This window comes from Electrona antarctica, assembly GCF_951216825.1.
Source record: "Electrona antarctica genome assembly, chromosome: 8".
Taxonomy (NCBI): domain Eukaryota; kingdom Metazoa; phylum Chordata; class Actinopteri; order Myctophiformes; family Myctophidae; genus Electrona; species Electrona antarctica.
This window is the reverse complement of record NC_136789.1, coordinates 3,036,538-3,058,330: the sequence shown is the minus strand read 5'-3', so window position 1 is coordinate 3,058,330 and position 21,793 is coordinate 3,036,538. Positions and strand designations below refer to the sequence as shown.

General features: G+C 42.5%; 1 protein-coding gene across 2 annotated transcripts; it reads right to left on the bottom strand.

Moving 5' to 3' along the window:
* Positions 1-384: 384 nt before the first annotated feature.
* Positions 385-21,735, bottom strand: LOC306927995 (four and a half LIM domains protein 1-like). 2 transcript variants are annotated; one of them, XM_079507914.1, is made up of 6 exons: positions 21,555-21,735; positions 5,289-5,461; positions 4,561-4,735; positions 3,265-3,434; positions 2,226-2,412; positions 385-1,449 (listed from the first exon to the last, which is right to left on the bottom strand). In XM_079507914.1, exons 2-6 carry the CDS (start codon positions 5,442-5,444, stop codon positions 1,298-1,300), a joined length of 840 nt encoding a protein of 279 aa, XP_079364040.1. In that variant the 5' UTR covers positions 5,445-5,461; positions 21,555-21,735; the 3' UTR covers positions 385-1,297. The 2 variants fall into 2 exon arrangements, with proteins under 2 accessions (XP_079364040.1, XP_079364041.1); XM_079507915.1 differs by having other exon boundaries at positions 5,289-5,468; positions 21,559-21,735.
* Positions 21,736-21,793: the final 58 nt, after the last annotated feature.

Sequence of the window (21,793 nt, the reverse complement as noted above, 5' to 3'; positions counted from 1 at the left end):
AAAAGTAAACTGAAATGCCTGCTCCTACAGTATAAGAAACAAAGTTAATGTATTGATTTACCTTCTGTTTATCAGAACAGTGGCCGGTTTGAAATTGCATTTTGTTGCTGAGGGCGTTCTTCAACGCTGAACACTGAATACCAATAGTAAACTACTACTTATTTACGTTGATTGTTCAAAATTACAACATGAATCATTAAATGTACTTGATTGCTTCTGAATCTCTGGTTGTTTCTTGGCTCTCTCTCTCTTTCTCTCTCTCTCTCTCTCTCTCTCTCTCTCTCTCTCTCTCTCTTTTTCCAGCCTGACAAATCCACTAGCAAAGAGACATATACACAATTTTTTCTTTATTTCAGTTTAGTAGTGGAGCAGAAACACAATTAATCTAGGCATGCAGTCATTTATTCTTGTCCAAAAAGTATTATCTCCTTGATTTATGCAGTTATGTAATTAAAACATCAGATAAAAAAGTGCTTGGATTACAAGTTGTCCATGTAGGCCTACTGTAAGCATGGGATTCCCCATAGAAGTTCAGCCTACAGTTTCTGTAAGACAACACAAAATAATACCCTCTATTAAAAGTATAGTAACACTAACACATTTCACAGACTGTGCTAACATCAAATGCACCCATACAAACACTTTTCTTTCTTCTTCTATTACTAGTTGGAAACTAGTCAAACAAACAAACAAACTTTCAATCAATCATATATTTCCATACACAGAATGTCATTACTCATGCATTTCAAACGTAGTTCTACACCTACAGTACCAGGTTAGGGACCAACACATAAATGATGTTCTACGCCAATCTGACAAATTGAAACACCTGTGTTGGTCCCCAACATGGCAGGTGTAATCTTCTGTTCAGTCATGTATAAACTCTCACTTAAAAATGAAATAAAAACTAAACAACCAATAAACATTTCCAGATCTACCAAATCTAGTTCTCATTAATATTGAAATAGAGACCGTTGGGCTTTTGTTACCTTGGGGGTAGTCTCTTGCAAATTCAAAGGAAAAGAGGGCACTGTTTTTCCTTTCTTTTTTGCCGATGGGTTCTCACTCAGATTGCTTTGGGGATAACAACAGGTACATACTTCCTGATTTATACTGTACATAGTTGCGCATTTGTGTTGCTCACCGAAAATAGCTACAACCTCACAATGCGTTGCAGTGTTGCATTGTGAGTTTGTAGATCTGTAATTTAGTATACACATAAGGATTAAGCCATGGAATGATGACAGAATAACCACGTGACGTAAACCATGTAACCCATGTCATCGTGTCTCCATCACTATTTGTTGGCACAGTCAGGACACAGGATGTCCCTCCCCTGGCCTACGAAGCGCTTGTTGGAGAGACTGAGGGAGCACCTCTTGCAGTTGAAACAGTATTCATGCCAAGAGCCTCCCTCGAAGCTCACCACGTTTACGCCTTTGCCAAAACCTGCCAGGAGGAGAAAGGTGACAGACGAAAAGAGGGATTTAAGAGCACATTCACTGGGCAGCCATTTCGGTCTAAAGACTGGGTTACACTCATATGGAAATGAGTTGTTTATGTCCCTTTCTGAATGTCTGTTTTTAGTTGTTATTAGTTGTTTATGTCCCTTTCTGAATGTCTGTTTTTCTGTCCGTTTCTGAATGTCTGTTTTTATGTGCCTTTCTGAATGTCTGTTTTTCTGTGTGAAAAAAATCTATGTGTGATTGTCAGCCTGTCTTTCTGTCTATTTGTCTGTTTTAAAGACGACAAGTCACCTGTCTGGTCAAATACCTGTAATATTATTTTAAGGCATTCTTGCAAGGTGTACCAGTGCCCTCTCATTTTCTGTCTCGAGTCTGCCAAGCCTTGCAAATTTGACTAGTCTAGCTATGACTAAGGTCCCTGTATTTCTTGGATAAGCAGAACTTGTTTCAGAAGAGGTCTGGTGGTGTTAAAGGATTTCCGTTTCCTCCTCACATTCCAGTGTTTACATTCCTCAGAAACACAAAGGAGTGAAAATAAACAAACATTATGTGGAAATAGGCCTATCAGAGGCATAATCTAATCAATCAACAGCCCAAACTTATCAAGTATCGTATTTGCACTTCCTTTTGACCTTTTCAGTTTACACTTCAATAGACCAATCAGAATAAGCCAAATGCTCCCTCCCTTTTGGACACAGGAATCATGCTCCATGAAACGATGACAATGAGAAAGCCTTGGAACGGAGTTAGTCATCTAACCTGTGATGGGCTGCTGGCATCCACTGCACTTCTTGGCCACAACGGTCTTGTAGCAGTCAACACAGAAGACCTGGTCTTGATGTTTAGTGAAGCTCGTCCCCGCCAGTGGCTTGGAGCAAGAACCACACACGAAACAATGGCTGTGCCATGGCTGCTCCTGGTAGTTTACTCCTCCTGTAGTTATAGGCTGAAGGAGCAAAGGTCGAGGAGAGATTTTACCATGCCCCCTAAAATTACTATTACATTGCAGAATTATTTATAAATGACTACTCTTGCTTATAATGTACTTTAATTAGAAAAACTGTCTTTAACATGTTGAACAACTTGTTGTTCATGTTTTTAAAGTACATTGGGACCAATTCATTCTTTCATAAAGGTAAACTGTGAAGTAAATCTGAATGTAGAACAGCCTGTAACGCTAACTATTTAACCCATTTTGACCTGAGATCAGATTCTAAAAATGTCTTCTACATCCTGACAGTTTTCTGAAAAAGCAATGTTTCTATGTCAGTGGTTCTTCGATTTTTCAATAGCTAAAGCATAACATAATGCTAACACCAAAAGGGGTTCCCGCCCAAAATGGGTTGGTCACACTGTTCAGCCTTATTTACATTCATTGTCATAGTGGTGGCATGTCTGTAATGTTGACACTGCTTACCAATGTCCTATACTATAATAAACTGCCAATTAAAACCTTACATGTTGTATGTATGTAAGTATGCACTCAGTTTTCAGTACTGCAGTATGCAGTATGTACAGTAGTGATGTTTTATTGCTTTTTCAATTGAAAACATTGACCATCAGTAATGATTGCACATCTCCCCCAAACAAGTGGCAAAGTTCTCCTTTAAGGTGCCCCTGTAATTCCTTTTGCTCAAGTTACTCACTTAAATACATTTTTGCAGTAATCATTCGCTCCAAGACAGTGGCTACACTGTAAGAATGTGAAGCAGGAAGTGGAGGAAGGCATAGGCAACACCCTAGTGGCATAGCCCTAATATAACACAGGATTGTGGTTTATAAAAGAATGTATAAAAACCTGCTTGCAGCCAGCACAGTGCTTGGCAAACTTCCTGTCATGGCAGGGGCTGCAGTAGACATCACTTCCTTTGGAGATGAAACTCAGAGATCCTATTGGTCGTTTACAGTGGCAGCAGGTGAAGCATTCGTCATGCCAGGAGTTCCCTTTGTACTCCACGCTCTCGGTGCCTGGATGGGAGACACGACAGTCTATCTGTTCCATCATCAAATAGTTGGAAAAGGCAGTGTAGCAGCCAAAAACACAAAGAAAGGCAGAAAATAAATATTCTCTTTCAGAAATTGTTGACGATAATGATATAATTGTCTTCATAGCTGGCCACGGCATTATCAACTTGTCCTGTTGTTGTTGCTTTATTGGTGAGGTTCTACAGCAGAGCTGTGTAATGGGTCTGTCTGTATGTCTGTCTGTATGCCAAGGAAGTACCTCCATGCATTCGCCAACCTTAATGCATGTTCACCAACCTTCCCGCATGTTCGGACAGGACTTTGGATCTATGGGTACATTGGGCAGTCCCCCTATAATAGGGTGTGTCTGTCGGTATGTTGCTAATATCACAATCTACACTGCCAGCCACACATTTGTTATTTGTTATTTTCAGATATGTTTATGGAAATATTAATATACTAGGTTTTTAATGATTTTTAAAGATGCCATAGGGAAATCCTGATGATATTTTGGCCCACGACAATCTCCAACAAAGACCTGTACAGGAGAACAGGCCTGACCCCACTGTCAAATGTGATCAAGTTCAGAAGGTGGATGTGGATAGGACATGTTTGCAGAATGGACCAAAATGCCATCCTAAGGGTAGCCATAAGATGGACACCACCTGGAAAAAGAAAAAGGCAGACCCAAAGAGACCTGGAGAAAATCCGTGGAGAAGGAAATGAAACAACGTGGATGGACCTGGGGCCAAGTGCAACATTGGACAGAAGATCGACAGCAATGGCGTTCGTTGGTGAAGACTTCATGTGCTATCCAGCACGAAGAGGATTAAGTAGTTTTTAATAGAAGCCAAAGGGAGTATATTTAGGCTGAAACCTTGCCCAAATGTGGAGTCATATGCCATAGATACGTAATTAAATAATAGCTGCTGACTGAGGTGACTGAGAGAAGGTAGGATGTCGGCACACCGTTTCTTGAGCTCCCAATACGTTTATTTAGATAAGAAGAATCAACGTTTTGACCCTTCCGGGTCTTCGTCAGGAGATTTACCACATCATTATCAGCCTGCATCATGTTATTTATTTTATTTTATTTGTTTATTTAGTTTTTTGTATGGTGCAGCCCTACCAGCCAGTATAGGTTTGTAGCAGCCATGGCATCGCGGGGCGTCCTCGCGGGAGCAGCACTTCCCGCACATGATGCGGTCATCCTTGGTGCTGAAGGGCTCCTTGGCCAGGTTCTTGTAGCACTTGGTACAACGGAAGCAGTCCTCATGCCAGTAGCGGCCTTTATGGCTCAGCTCCTGCAGATGGAGAGAGAGGTGAGGAAAAGGGAGCAAGATAACTGAGAGAGGGACAGTGAGAAAGTCAGGAAGTCGTAGAGAAAGAGAGGGAGAAAAAGAAAGAATGAGAGAGACACAGAGAAAGAGATGGAGAGATGGAGTGATAGAGAGAGAAAGAGAGAAGAGTGTGTGTATGTGAGTGCTAGCTAGGGTTGGGATCCTTTAGGATGTTAATGTTTCCGATTAATGGTTCCCTATTAACGATTCCTATACGGGGTTCCAAATGGACCTGCAGAGTTTGTAACTCTGAGTTAGAGATGGTCCTACGTTGATGTTAAAACGTTTGAGAACCACTAATATTGTAATTGTATACCAGCTCCAACAGTGTGGTTCAAACCGGTTCCGTTAACGGTTTCAAATGTGATGGAACCGATTCCGGTTCCTCAAGTTGGATCCGGTTCCTTTCGGTTCCTCCGGTTCTGGATCGCAACCCTAGTGAGTGTATGCGACTGACTGTGCATGCGTGCGTGTGTGCGTGTGTGCGTGTGTAACAGGGTATAAAGTGAATGGCAACCTTAGACTCCACACTGATGGGTCGTCGGCACTCTGTGCAGGTGTTGGCACAGAACTTGGCATGGCAGCGGACACACACAGGTCTGCCTTGACTCCTGACGAACCGCTTCCCCCCGAGGTCATCACGGCAGTAGAAACACTGAGCACTGTCTGACATGACTGCACTGGAAATGGCTCACACCTACACACTCGCACGCACGCACGCACGCACGCACGCACGCACACACACACACACACACACACACACACACACACACACACACACACACACAGAGAGAGATAGAGAGAAAGTGAATTCACTCAGTAACTGAAATTTAAAAAAAAATACATATAATGATTTTATAATTGATGTTATTTGAACACTCTTTCTAGTAATTTTCGATAGGGAAGAAACCTAGCTGGCCAAAATGCTACCTAAAGCTACCACAAAGGGGCAGTGCAGCTGTATTTTGTAGATGAAACACACACACACACACACACACACAGTGTTTCTGTTTGATTGATTGATTGATTGATTGAAATATTTATTACAGTACATTTAGAGCACAAACTCAATACAAAGACTGTTAACTGTGAGTGGACGACCCAATTAAGCATTACACTTGTTTACAAGAGGGTCCACCTTGTTCAATTCATCAAAACATTTAGAGACGTACAAATAGACACTTCTATATAGTCAAAGAACAGAACAGGAATTCATCATAAAGGAGGTAAAAAGGGAAAAGAAACATATACAGTGAGGGGGAAAAGGGGTGGGTGGGGGATTCAGATTTTACGGGGGCCAGTTTCGAATTGCAGCCGTCCGTAGGTGCCCTTTGAGAGCGGTTTTGAAGGAGTCAAGGGATTTGCATGTCTTAATGACTGTTGGTAGGGCGTTCCACATTTTGGTGGCATAGGAGCGAAAATTATTTAGTCCCTTGTTTGTGCCGAATCTGGGTTGTACATGGTTCGTTGCACTCCCTTTGGTGTTGTGGGTGTGGACTTCGTTAACATCAACGCTCCACATGTCCCAAACTCTTCTCCCTTCTGGCTCCAAAACTATGGAATGCACTTCCCATCACAGTCAGAACTGCAGCCTCCCTCCCAATCTTCCGCCGTAGTCTTAAAACCCACCTCTTCAGACTCCACCATGGCCCGTAGCACTTGCCCTAGCCTAGCCCCTTAGATAGCACATTATGTAGACTTAGATAGTATTCTAAACAGACTTATAGCTTGTTACGTAGACAGCTCTAGAATTGCACTTTATGTAGTCATAGCACTTTATAGTACACAATATGTTATATAGTATAGTATGTATAGTTAACATAGATACTCCACTGTTACGTTCTTAGTTTACGCATGATTCATGATAACTACTTTTTATATATGTGATGTATGCCATGCTTTTGTTATTGCTTAACCCTTAGAAGATGAAAGACGCCAATTGGCGTCTTCATCAGAATTCCGTAAATGATCAATGACGCCAATTGGCGTCTTCACAGTTTTTGATGAATCTAAACATATTAATATGCTCCGAAGCGCTGTTTAAATTCCTGAGCTTATATTCCAACTACATTACCCAGAAAACCCGTGTCACGTGACACACGTGTACGTGTTGCCATTGGAAGCTGGTCCCACCCCCTGTAAACAGTGGGGGCAGAGGGAGTCTTCATAGTTTTCATTGTTTTGCCTGTTTGCCGTCTCGCCCGAGCGATTTTCTAGCAGAAAAAGTTGAAAGCAGTACTATTTATTTGAGCGAGTTTTGTGGTAGTAGTATTGATCCATACGCGTCCCAGTCGCCTTCTCCAGGCGGAGTAGCCCTGGTCCAGTGCTTACAGCGAGACTCGCTGCTCCCTCCCTCCTTTTTTCATTGTCTCCCCATCGTCGTCCGATGAGCTATACCGGGAAACCATTGAAGAAGACGATCAACCCGGAATGTTTTGAGGTAATCTTATTGTAGAAAATGCCCTTCTATAGTGATCAGAAATCATAAGATGATCGCTACAAATAGATGCTTGGATAATTACTACTACTAGTCAGATCATGACGCCAGAATGACTCACCACGATGGCCCCCAGCCATTAGCCAGCACCGAAGGTGCTGGCTAATGGTGTTGGTCGGTGCATTGGTGCTGGCTAAGGGCTGGAGGGGGGGGTTGGTGTCGATCGGTTGGTTGGTGCAGTACAAATGTATCGTAGCAGGCATGCACGCATGGCAGTACAAGTATTTTATATTGTAGCGTGCCTTATAGGCGATCTGATCTTTAGAGTAATGTTCGCTCCTTTTATTTACTGTCTACAAAGACGGAGAACAAACATGCATCGTTTACTGAAGCAACGCGTGGTTATGATGACGTTGCTACAAGGATCGGAGGGGGGACGGGGAGTGAAGCTAACAGTAGCGTATTATATAAGATCTGTATGACGTTTCATTGACGTCTGAGCTTGCATGATAATTGCATTCATTGTATATTGTATACAATCATGATTGTACATTGTTTAGTGTGTCTCCGTGTGATGATGATGATGACGATGATGTCAGATAGCCTACGTCGTCCCCCCCCCCCAACTGGCTATTGGCCGGGCTGACTACAGCTAAATGTTTATTTTTATATATTTAGAACTGGCATCGGAGGAGGAGGATGATGATGATGATGATGATGATGAAGACGAAGAGTCAAGACTGCGATGGAGTTCTCCGACACTGAACCGGATGCATTCATTCATTTCAGTTGTTGTTTTTTTTTAAATTTAGCCTACACACACACACACCGTCAAGAACAACTGGAATGCAGTGGTTTGGGGACACTGGGGAGTTTGGGGACAACTGTTTTGTATGTAGGCCTATTTATTTTCTGTAATATTTATTATAATTGTATTATGTTAGTAGTCATAAAAAATAAAAGACAAGCTTTTACAATGAGTTAGACCTGTCATGGCTATTTTGTTCACTAGTCTGAGGTTTATGGTTTGACTAAGCGAGTTTCAACTGTGATTTACTCTGTAACGGTAGATGGTAAGAACCCAATTTTTTTGTTATAATACAGTATACATTCAAGTCTATATTTTGATACATATCATGGGCACAAAGTCATATCAAAACAATGTCCTTGGATGAGTTTTTTATCAAAACTGTTTCTTCACAACAGGTTTTTGAGATACATGCATGAATAGACACGGTACTGGTAAGACTATGTAAACATGGTATATATCAAAATGTGCGTTAGAATGTCTAATTTTACCCCAAAAAAGAATTGAGTTTATATGATGTTCCATTTCAGAGCTAGGGGGACTTTTAGCTGGATAGGTCAGATTGATCATGACTGACCATGCTATTTATAGATGGCAAAATATCTACAGTGGTACATGTGAGAAACTTTTTATTTTATTTTAATTGAACTAGACAACTCACCCTTTAAAATGAGATATTGCATGGCTATGTACGCCCAGCAGAAAAAAAGTTATTTAGAAAATAAAACTTCAACCGGTCATAACTTTTTTTGTTGTCCTAGAAACACTACCCAGTGTAAATGCAGGCTCTTTTAAATGGCTTCCAACACCACAACTAAACATTTTATCAACTCAGTTCATTTTTTTCCTGGAAGCAGACAAGCCAAGCTTTCTCTGAAGGTCTTTCGTTGTCACACATTCACAACAGAGAATTTTCAATAAATCATTCAAAAACGCCATTCTGCCATTGAGAAGTCTAAAAACTATATAGAAATCCATGAAACTCTCAAAGAGTTAATGTAAATCGCTCTGGATTAAGAGCGTCTGCTAAATGCCTAAATTTTAAATTATAAATTGTAAGGAAGTATCTAGACAGGTACATGGGTATCTTGGTGGTGTATCGAATCTTGTGGACCAGACCCATTGCAAGATGCTGTACTCTGTCGTCGACCCTAAGCCATTCCAGCCTGTCAAAGTGGGCAGGGGTGAGGTGGGTTCGGGGGGTTCGGCGCCAAGTAGGAGCCTGACCAGTTTGTTTTGGGAAGTCTGGAGCCTAGTTTTAAGGGCCTTTGAGGTGCTGTGGTACCAGGAGGTGCATGCATAGTCAAAGAAACCTTGTACGAGGGCTCCTCTTAAGGTCTTCAAGGTGTTTTTGTTGACCAGTGAGGAGATCCTGTAAAGGAATCTTGTTCTTTGGTTGACTTTTTTGATTACGTTGGTGGCCATTTTATCACCGGAAAGATTAGCCTCCAGGATGGAGCCTAGGTAGGTAATTTCATCTTTATGTGTGATAACATTGTCACCCACTCTAACCAAGAAGTAATTTGCCTTGCTGAGATTACTATTAGATCCAAAGAGAATGGATTCAGTTTTTCCCAGGTGTAAAGATAGTTTTTTATCAGCGAGCCAGGTGCATATTCTACCGAGTTCAGAGCTGAGGGCCTTTTCAACCTGCAGTTTGTTCCTGTCCGAGATTAGCAGTGCTGAGTCATCTGCGAACAGGAACAAGTTGCAGTCACAAGCTGATGTCATGTCGTTTACATATATTAGGAACAGTAAAGGCCCTAGTATGCTTCCTTGTGGAACACCACAGCTCACTAGGAGGGGGGCGGGGGGGGGGGGGGGGGGGGGACAGTGTTCCATTCACCTCCACCATCTGTTCTCTCCCCTCCAGGTAGGATTGCATCCAGCTCACTGATGTGCTATCGAAACCAATTGCTTTTAGCTTGTTAACCAGTATGGAGTGGTTCACGGTGTCAAAAGCCTTTTGGAGGTCCAGCATGACCATGCCGCAGTATTTGCCAGCATCCACCTCATGTTTGATGTGGTCGCTCAAATAGAGAAGGCATGTGTCAGTGGAGTGGGATGTTCTGAAGCCAGATTGGAACTCGTACATTAATTTATTTGTGGCAAGATACTTTTCAACCTGTTCATAGACTATTTATTCCATCACTTTCGAGATGGAGCTTAGAATAGAAATAGGGCGGTAGTTGCCGGGGTCTAATTTACTCCCTTTCTTGTGCAAGGGGGTTACTTACTTACTATGTGGGTGATTATTGGAGCTATAAAGATGGCTGAGTCTCTGAGAAATTTGGAGGGAATATTGTCATGGCCAGTGGCCTTGTGGGGTTGGAGGGCACTCAATTTCTTAAGTTCCTCATCAGTTGTTACCATAACTAGTTAAATATCGTCTTTACAAACACCTAGGTTTCTGTAGAAGGTTTTAATGTGCTCTACACCAAAGAGCCCAGAGTGGGAGGGCAGTTTGTTAACCAGAGTTGTTGCTATGTTTGTAAAGAAGATGTTCAAGTAGTTGGCCACATCAAGTTTGTCAGTGATGAGTGTGTCGTTCGATTTGATGTTAATGTTTGAAAACCTGGTTTTTAGTTTCTGACCGCAGCCTAGTTGATTGTTTAGTAGCTTCCAGAGCTCACGAGGATTGTTTTTGTTCCAGTTTTTGTTCCAGTTGTTCCAGTTTTTGTTCCAGTTTCTTTGCATTCTTCTGTGTTTCTATCCGTGTTTGCATGTGTTAATAATTAACATCAGTTGTCACCGTGCTTTATGAGCATGCTGTCATGACGTGCATCTGCACGATTAATATCACTATCATTTACCTCAAGCTGACAGGACAGGGCCATAAAAAATGATGCATTGCTCAGTAAACCTAAGAACAATCGATTCTATAGGCGGACAGATGGTGGAGGATTGAATCATGTCGATGACAGAGCAAGTTAGAGGTGAGGTCAAGAGGTATGACAGAGATGCCTTATCATGCATATCAGAAACTTGTTACTTCCATATTTATGTAGGCCTATATTTGAGCAAGCAGTCATGGAATTCAACATGTGGGGATGTTTATTTTTGTTTTGGTAACTTCTTCGAGGGACTATTTAGTGGCTTTTTCCAACCTTTCAAACTTTGTTTCAACTTTCAACCCTTATTTGAGGTCCCCCCACCTACTGCGTTATGGTCAGAAAGGTTTGCATAATCACATTGGAACCGCTAACCCTCATTCCTATAAATGCTAAAATGTCAACCCCACACTGTAAAATAAAATATAAGAATGAGCTAAAGTAAGTCTCAGGATTTTGCAGTGCATTCCTGGTTAACCAGAGTAGTGCTGATTCTCATTCTCTCCATCTACTCAGGTAATTATAACCACTTAAGCCTTACTGTCGTACAACAAATAGCCAAACTTGTTTATCTGCTATTTTCAATATTTAAAGTGGTTAAGAATTGGAATGCAGCCTAGGGCTGCATTACACATATCAAACACCTAGTATCTTGTGCCTTGTGTCTGTCCTACGTATCAAAACGTTTAATGGCCGCTCCATTTCATTTCCAGTGAAGTCACGGTTTGACAAGACAGTCTTGTTTGATGGCTGTTTTCTGCCCTCCTCCCCCCATCAAACAAGACTGTCTCGTCAAACCATGTGACTTCCATTGGAAATGCATTGGAGCAGCCATTACAGTTTTTCACGATTGTTAACACACGTTTTTCACAACCTAACGGCATTCTCAAAACTGCACACACAAATCTGAAAACAATACACACAAAATGCTAAACCCTGACTCTCCTTTTCCATGATGACTCTTTGCCATCAAATCTCTTCATCAAACTGTTCACAAAATGGAACTCGTGTTTTCATTTGGTACACACAGCCATATTTTCAAATGACACACACATACCATTCATTGAGTACACACAACTAGCATTTGCTGCACACTACCAAGCATTTACAGCACAATGAAGTGAAAAACTGGAAACACAATCATAGAAATGGAACACACATGAATGACAATGACTCTGGAGAATGAGCCATTTCTCCGTGTAGGCCTACTTTTTCATAGTCAAACATAAAACAGCACACAAATTTCTTTTTTTTCTGTTTTTTTACTGTAAACCAGCCTGCTCAAAGCCGGCTCCTCAATAGGATTCAGGAAAGGTGAATAAGGTGGAAGGAATAGAACAGAAACATGTTCTAATGATGCCAGCAGTGGCTGAGATTGGGTTGGACCCTCTGGCCAGCCTCGCTCATGGTCAAACCATGATTGAGCACATGGTCAACCACAGTTGCCCGAATCTCATTAGATATGACCGTTCTCCTTCTTCTTTCTCCTCTTCCTCTTCCTCTCCCTCCTCCTCCTCCTCCTCCACCTTGTTCTCCTCCTCCACCATGTCCTCCTCCTCCACCATGTCCTCCTCCTCCTAGTCCTTCTCCTTGTCTTCCTCTCCCCCATCCTCCTCCTCCTTCTCTCTGTTCATCTACTCCTCTACCTCCTCCTCCTCTCACTCTTACCCCTCTCCTTCTCTGGTTGTCGATCTCTTCAAGGTTCTCCATTGTTCACCAAACAAAACAGGCTCTCAAGCCCCTTTTATGCTGCAGTCCTGATAGAAAATTGCTCACCAGACCTGAATGTTTAGAGATTTGACTATTTGTGTGTTGTAGGTTGATGCTTTGACATTTTATGTGAGAAGTGTGTGCAACAACTGAACATTGTGTGTAGTGTTTGGACAACAAGGTAATGTGTAATTTGACATCAGAGTGTAAAGAAAGAAAGTCAGAGTCTAATGGAGATAAGGGATAAGGGCTTATTAGCCAGGCTAAGTGAATGCAGCCTAGAGGGGTGCAGTTGGCCTCCCCAGGGCCACAGTTGAGAACACTGTTCTATGAACACTGACTATAGAGAACAGGCAATGCTGTCTTTCACATTTGGAGTAAAATACTCTCCGGGTGGAAATAAAAGCCAGTCAGTTCTGCTGTCTTTCACATTTGGAGTAAAATACTCTCCGGGTGGAAATAAAAGCCAGTCAGTTCTGCACTCTTGCTAACTGCTAGACACACAACTGCATGTGAGATTGCTCAAAGCAAACATTTATTCTCTCACTGGAGTATAAAGAATTGTATTTCAGTTGTTTTTGATAGAAGGAAGTGCCACATTTTTCACAACACAGCAATGTATGTAAGGAATAGGGAGCAATTACCCACACCACAGGACAAGGGAAATAATCAGCCTCCCTAAAATACAGCGTCCACATCACCTCCCTAAACATAGGCCTTAAATCATCACTTTCATTACCCTCAAACTCAAGACACGGACCTCTGATTACAGGGTTGAGACTCATGGTGAATTAACTCAGTGACAAATTGAAACTGAGGTAACCACACTTGCACACACCTACGCATGCATGCGCGCGCACGCACACACACACACACACACACACACACACACACACACACACACACACACACACACACACACACACACACACACACACACACACACACACACACACACACACACACACACACACACACACACACACACACACACACACACACACACTCACACACAGTCTGTGGTTTGAGTTTTCTTCCCACACCAAGTTCATGCTCGCTGACCATGTGGAATTCTCCTCAATTGGTGTGAAAAGAGTGAGAGAGAGAGAGAGAGAGAGAGAGAGAGAGTGTGTGTGTGTGTGTGTGTGTGTGTGTGTGTGTGTGTGTGTGTGTGTGTGTGTGTGTGTGTGTGTGTGTGTGTGTGTGTGTGTGTGTGTGTGTGTGTGTGTGTGTGTGTGTGTGTGTGTGTGTGTGTGTGTGTGTGTGTGTGTGTGTGTGTGTGTGTGTGTGGGTGGGTGGGTACTGTGTACTCAGGTGAACAGCACATAAAGGAATGCCAGCTATGATATGTGGTCAGATTCAGAATGCTGACAGCTCTTTGACAGAACCAGAAAACGAACTCGCACGCACGCACGCACGCACGCACGCACGCACGCACGCACGCACGCACGCACGCACGCACGCACGCACGCACACACACACACACACACACACACACACATGCACACATACACCCACACACACACACCTCTCTCTCTGATATGAACCACTCCCTACAAAACGCTCAAAACCACAGTTCTTCCCCAACCACTTCCCTTTTCCCTGGTGGAACACCATGTGAGTAGAATGCAGTCCATACAGGGAAGTTCAACTTTAACCCTTTATTCATAAGTAAAGCAGACCTGAGTTACAACTGTACTTGAACCGATACTACACCAAATCACTTCGTCAAACATTGCCAATCTACAAGCTCATCAAGTTGGTTGTGAGCTCAATGAGTGTGTGTATGCAAGCATGAGTCAAGTTTATCACAAGTTGTTGTCAGCTTGAAGATATTCTATTTAGGATTTTTTTATGTTTCAATTTGTTTTGGCGACCCCCATTTTGAAATCCTGTAAATTAGGCTTCATAAGACAGCTCACACTCTTTTCTCTACCTGCCAAGTCAACAGAAATGGAACAATCTGTCCATTCAGAGGGTGGAGATTGTTTCCAAACCCATCTATCACTCTTGTTCTGGACTTCCACTCCCACTTCCCATTTTCTGAGTGACCATTTCCCTTCCGATTCAGGTCGAGACTCAGGACGCAGGACAGTTGTGTTGTTGGGGTGACGTAGGGTCTGTATCTATCAACATTCCAGCATGCAAACAGCCTTTCAAAGCGTTACTCCGCTATGGGCATCGTCCATGTTATCTGATTTTCACGGGAGACAAACAATGGCTGCCAGGAAATGAACCCGTATCCAAATACGTAGCCAAGAGGAACAGAGCAGGTTTCACTGACATGAAACATGGTTGGAAAGGGCTATGTTGATGCATGTTTTGCTGTTCTCTTTTCAGTTCGAATACCCTCAACAATTCTGCCTCCTCTCATGAAAACGCTGACACCTCCTTTATTTAGTTTTTCTAGCTTGTAAAAAGTGGAGTGGGTGGACCATTCCCACATTTATATGTTTTTCTTTTAATGTTCTTTTAAGAGTGTGGACATTTTTGAGGTAAAGAGTGAGTGTGTGTGTGTGTGTGTGTGTGTGTGTGTGTGGGGGGAGCTGTTTTAAGGTTCAAGGTTTGGAGTACTCGTGGATCTGGAACCGAGTGTCTCAAGTTCCTTCTTCCATTCACATTATTCAAATGACTTGATCTCTGAACACCTTGATCTATAATCAAAGTGAGTCAGTGTTGAATGTGAAATGAGTTCCTGTTTCTGGGATCTTTACTTCACATCATCACTCGGCCCAATCTGGAAAGTCCTAGGAAAGCAGTACCAGAGCCAAGGACAACACTCTGTGCGTGCGTGCGTGCGTGCGTGCTAGTACTAGTAGTAGTAGTACTCACTCTCTCTCTCTCTCTCTCTCTCTCTCTCTATCCCTCTCTCTTTCTCTCTCTCTCTCTCCGTTCTACCCCTTGATTTAATTTATTGCCACTCGTAACGTGTCCCTCAATCCATATCCCAAACCAACCACATGCAGACTGCAGAGTTGTGTAAGAACAGCACATGGAGAAGAGGTGACATCATCTCATCTGGCCGAGGACAACCTCCAGCATGTTTGGAGACAGACAGACAGACAGACAGACAGACAGACAGACAGACAGACAGACAGACAGACAGACAGACAGACAGACAGACAGACAGACAGACAGACACGCACGCATGCACACAATGAGAAATAAAAAGGCATGACAAGGCAGTAGTGATGGACAATGTAGAGTGTAGACCAATGCACCCATCCAGCTGAGGAAACACAATATGAGAAAATGAGTCTGTGTGTGTGTGTGCGCGTGTGTGTGTGTGTGTGTGTGTGTGTGTGTGTGTGTGTGTGTGTGTGTGTGTGTGTGTGTGTGTGTGTGTGTGTGTGTGTGTGTGTGTGTGTGTGTGTGTGTGTGTGTGTGTGTGTGTGTGTGTGTGTGTGTGTGTGTGTGTGTGTGTGTGTGTGTGCACTGACTGTGCCAGCTCCACCATTCCGCCGGAGACTTCCTGTTTCTCGACTTTCCACTACATTCTTCAACGATAAGCTAATGCCAGCACACATAGACATTGTACGTGTGCACGTGCGCGCACACACACACACACACACACACACACACACACACACACACACACACACACACACACACACACACACACACACACACTATACAAACACATTTTAAACAGAACACATACTTGTTGGTCACTAAAGTGAATTCTCTAAAGACTAGACTTAATTGTGTTTCATGTACTGCCCATTGCTAATTGTGTCTGTGTCAGCAATGGACTGATGTCTGGAGACGAACACTGGTGATAGAAAATTGAGCTAGCTATTTCACTATATTCAGCCACTTGAACCCTACAGTATAGCGTCTCTATTGTGGACATTTTTTAAGAAGAAAACCCGTTTGCAGATCAGTTATTTTCAGTAGAGGGAAATACTAGTGGATCTAGTATGCAGCCCTGCAGGACTCCGGTCATTTAAGTATAGGCTACTATAGGGTTTAAGTGGTTAATTGAAGTCATGGCATGTTCACTTTGTTTTGTTGCGACCACAGATGGCATTTACTATGAAAACTTGCATTTCCCGTCAGTTAGTTAGTTAGTTAGTTAGTCCGTCACCCCCATCACGTGACATCACGTGACATCATCAGGAATGGAGATCCCTGATGTCATCAATATTAAGCCCATATATGGGAATGCCCATATATGGTGCCATCCATTTTGGCCAGCAACTCCACATTTTACCTCAAACTTCAAACCCTGTACACTCAAGACACTGCCCCCGCTGCCACCCTTAGATCTCCAAATATGGAGCTGACCTGTTCTGACATTCCATATGTTAATCTGACCTCATCAAACCCTGTACACTCAAGACACACTCCATATATGGCCAGTACAGAATTCATTCCATATGTTGATCTGACCCCCCATGCCAAAGCGGCAGTCTGCTGTTACCCAGGCGGATGCGTGCACCCTAAAGGGCGAGGTCGCTTCTTGCTCTCAGGCGTCTTACTGGTGTTACAGGTATTTAAAGTCCTTTCCTCTCCATGCAGGGTTAGCCTTATAAACTTTGTACTTGACAGGGTTTCAAGGTCCCTGTACTTGATTGTGTGTGTGCGTGTGTGTGTAAAACATGAAATGTCACCTGCCACCATAATATCGTATTGATGTATTGGTCCCAAATAGGTTCTATTTTAAAGCTTAGCTTCAATCCATAACTTTTATGTCCTATCCTCAATTTGAACCCACAAGTCTCCTGTGAGAGAGACCAAAATTAATGTCTACCACCCCAAAAAGACAGAATCCCCTCTTGGTCAGGGTGCTTATGAGCTTGAGGCAGTACTTATTGTCAACAAGTAAGGTGTACCAGGGTCTACGTTTCTCAATGGAAGAGAAGTGAGACCACCTCCAACAAATGCAGATGTACTAGCTATAGGTATTGTATTAACATACTCTAACTGTTCTAACATACTGTTTCATTTCATTTCAGTGTGTGTTAATCTTATAAGGATGTCTCTCACAGTTAACCACTTTTGACCATAGCATCCCTATTGTCGGCATGTATTTATAGGCAAAATTATCCAAAAATGTCAAATTGTGACAATGAGTCGGGGCGATGTGGGGCGATGCGGGACGATGCAATGTTCAAAATAATTTCGACTGTCCCATTTTTGCTGATCATTTGTACTCTTCACATGACACACAAAGAACTAGAATGAAAGGACACATCCCAGACAAAAGCCCACTACACCACAGCCAGATACCACAGATTTATGTCTTGTAATGTAAGACCGAAGGAACGCATCATGTTGCTGCAGTACAATAGACTAAGCATAGCCACTGTGTGAATCAACAGACATGATCAGTGATCACATTAACAGATGTGAATCCTCTGTGACTGTGGAATGTGAAGCACACACTGTGAATTAGTACCAAACTGTGAGTTTGTATGACCCTTTGTGAGTTCATTTGGGTCAAATAGAAACCTCATCAACGCCGACGGCTTCACAATTAAAGTGGGTGACAATGTTATCACATGAAAAGATTAAATTACCTCCCTTAGTTCCAGAGGGAGGGAGAGGCAAATCTTTCCAGAGAAAAAATGACAACTACTAAAAGAAAGTCAACCTGGCAAAAAACAAGATTTTTGTACAGGATCTCCTCACTAGTCAGTAAGAATACTTTGAATACTCATTCAAGGTTAATTCGACTATGCATGCACCTCATGTACCATAGCACCACAAAGGCCCTAAAATCACCAAAAAGGAACGTACAGTACAGTACAGTACAGTGCAGTACAGTACAGTACTGTACAGTACAGTACAGCATGGAATGCAGTAAACCCTTATACAGACTGACAGGTGGTGATTGGTGAAGAAGGCAGAACAATGCCTCTACTTTCTCTGTGTCTGGAAACGTCCGGCATGGGACCCTGCAAGGTCCTCGGGGCCTACAACAGACATGGGACCCTGCAAGGTCCTCGGGGCCTACAACAGACATGGGACCCTGCAAGGTCCTCGGGGCCTACAACAGACATGGGACCCTGCAAGGTCCTCGGGGCCTACAACAGACATGGGACCCTGCAAGGTCCTCGGGGCCTACAACAGACATGGGACCCTGCAAGGTCCTCGGGGCCTACAGCAGAGGTATACAGCTGAGAGCATCCTGACTGGCTGCATCACTGTCTGCTATGGAAACTGTACTGACCTCAACCGCAGGTCAAGTGTATCAACGGATGTGATATTCCCTACATCCAAGATTTATATGATGACCAGAATTATCAAAGATCACTGTCACCTCAACCATAGAGCGGTTCAGATTATGTCAAATGGAAAGTGGCTCCGCAGCCGCCACTGGCAGAAGACTGCACCACCTGGACAATCTCACACATGAATGAACTAGCAAAAGTAAAGACAAATAAGATTGGGAGCCCTGACAGTCCTATACTGTATGTTGTTTGTTGACTAGGGTTGGTGCTTTGTTGGAATTGTCCTGTGCCAATGCAACGCCCTTCACTCCATTCAGTAAGGCAGTAGGTAGGAGTGGAACATGTGTGTATAATAAACATTAAAACCACAAAGAAGCACAGCCTAGAAAGGCAATCAGATTCATCTGTGACATTTATCCATGACATGTGTGTTTATTGTCCATCATCATCATCCAACAGAAAATAAAGCTGATCCATAAACGACACCCCTACACCCCTACGCATGTGTGGCACAGGTGTCAGGAGTGATTTGATTTCACAAGGTGGTGTCGAATATGTTGCCACTCGTATCTCTCTTTGTGTCATAACCTGAATGATGTCGGTGCCAGCAGAGAATTAATTAAATACAAGTCCCGGTCTGTCACACTGAGAGTGTACAAAAGTAATCAAATCGAGTCTTACGACTCTGTTTGATTACATTGGTACACTCACTGTGGATACATTATTAACACTTCGTTCGTACTGTACAGAGTGGGTTAATTTAGCCTTCATCATTTAATTTTGTAGTCCATCAAAACTATACTGGATTGGAACAGAAGTTATGTGGTATTAGAAAGTAAAATAGCTACAGCTGTTATGTATTTAAATAGAATGGAAAGTTTTCACAAATACACTTTTATAGATTTTGGTCACCCAGAATATATTTTCTTCCAGAAATGGGTCACCCAGAATATATTTTCTTCCAGAAATGGGTCACCATAGTATATTGTATATTTGGAAATAAATCAACCATAAGAAATTAAAATAAAACGAGAGGGGAAAAAGTGTTTTCCTGGCATACGTTTCCCAGAACCCCAGAGCCTAAACATAATGGAGTTAGTTAGATGTGAAGTCAGACATGCTGTATGAAGCTTTATGGCTTTACGGTGTTATTTTATGGGGCTGAGCTCATGGTAATTTCTTTAGCATGCAGGATGTGTGGCCAGAGGATGTTTTGTGTCTGTGCAGTAGCAAGAGGTGAATCACATATACAGTATGAGTATTGGGTTGGGTTACTTCATTTTGTGTGTGTGCGTGTGCGCGCACGCGTGTCAATGCGTGCACGCATGCTTGTTCTATAGACTTATGTTCTGACTTCTGAGAATGGAAAGGTGATGCATTTTGTATCATTTTGCTCTTTCTTGTTTAGGGTTGGGTTAGTGTGTGTGTGTGTGTGTGTGTGTGTGTGTGTGTGTGTGTGTGTGTGTGTGTGCGTACGCGCGCGAGCGTGCGTGCGTGCATGTGCGTGCATGTGTGTGTGTTGCGTTTGCGCAGTTATGGTTGGGGGGGTATTAGCTGCAGATTACTGTCTACTTTACTTAAAATCAAGTAGTCAGTAATAATCTGTCAAATTAGCAAAATATTACTGCTGTTTGCATAGCCTATTTGTAAGATTTGGGCTGCAACCCTGGAAATTGAAATGACAACTGGTTTTAATTCTAACTCCCAAATCATAACTTGGAATAAGTAGGCATACCTTCACACTGAACATTTAATAGGCCTACTCTCTGTTCTTCCAAGATGTTAGTAAAAATATATTCATTTTCTGAGTTAACTCTACGGGGCTTTTCTCCCCCCAGCAGCCAAGGGATCACAGTTATATGTTTGTGCACCACTCAAACACTGTAAAGAATAATAATAATAATTGTATATATATACTGTGTGTGTGTGTGTGTGTGTGTGTATATATATAGGCTATATTCCATTTAATCTTCATTGTGCGTGTGTTGAGAGGGTCATGGCTGCTGGCTCACTGCTGTCTCCTTTTTAGAATAATGACAGGCAGGGGAACCAGCACTGAAACCATAACCCCTCGCAATTTACAAAGATACACGCACACACTTCCTCACAGTGAATGAAAAATAGCTGTAGAGGAATTTTAATTGATCTCTGGGATGCATTTTTTAGCCTCAGCGGTTCCATCCTGGGGTTGAAAAAGAAAAAAAAACTTAACTAGAAACAGATTTGGGGGTAGACTTCCAGAAGTCAGCATGCAGCCAAAGACAGACAGACAGCCAACGCCCCAGAAAGATTTAAGTATAGTTCCTCTGAGGAAATCAAATGCACTATAAATATATTAGATTTAGAATATTATATATAGAAATATATTCTCACGTATTAATTTCAACTATCATCTATCCAGAGATGCCAGACCCATTGCATGAAGCATATGTCGCTGTTACTGCCTGTGTAAGCCTGTAAGGTAGGTCTATGTTGTTGGAAACTTAATTGGAATGTGTTCACATATGAAACATTTGATTGACACTGTCTGGCATCAATGTTGATGGGATGAATTGCATTGGTCAACAAATCTGGTCAGCAAAAAGGAAAAAGAAAAGAAAAGAAAAGAAAAGAAAAGAAAAGAAAACAAAAGAAAAGAAAACAAAAGAAAACAAAAGAAAACAAAACAAAACAAAACAAAACAAAACAAAACAAAAACAAAAACATTTTCACACAGCAATTAGGCAACCTTCTAGAATTAGAATGCCAACACAAGAAAACGTTCAAAACACACAGGATGGTTAGCCAGCCTAATGCAAGAACTAAAATAACATCACACAACTTACCAGATCGGCGTTGTTGTAGTCAGGCGATACGTCGTTACGACACCACGTTTGATCCGCGCGCCGCTCTCTGAACCACCGTTTTTGCGAGCAGAAGTTACTGTCTACTAATACCAGACTTTCCCTTTCCTCTTGTTGACACAACGAACAGCACAAGCAGCATAGTAGTGGCCTACATCTCTACACACGAACACTACAGCGGTGATCCACCCCCTTTACAGGCGGTGCATGTACATGT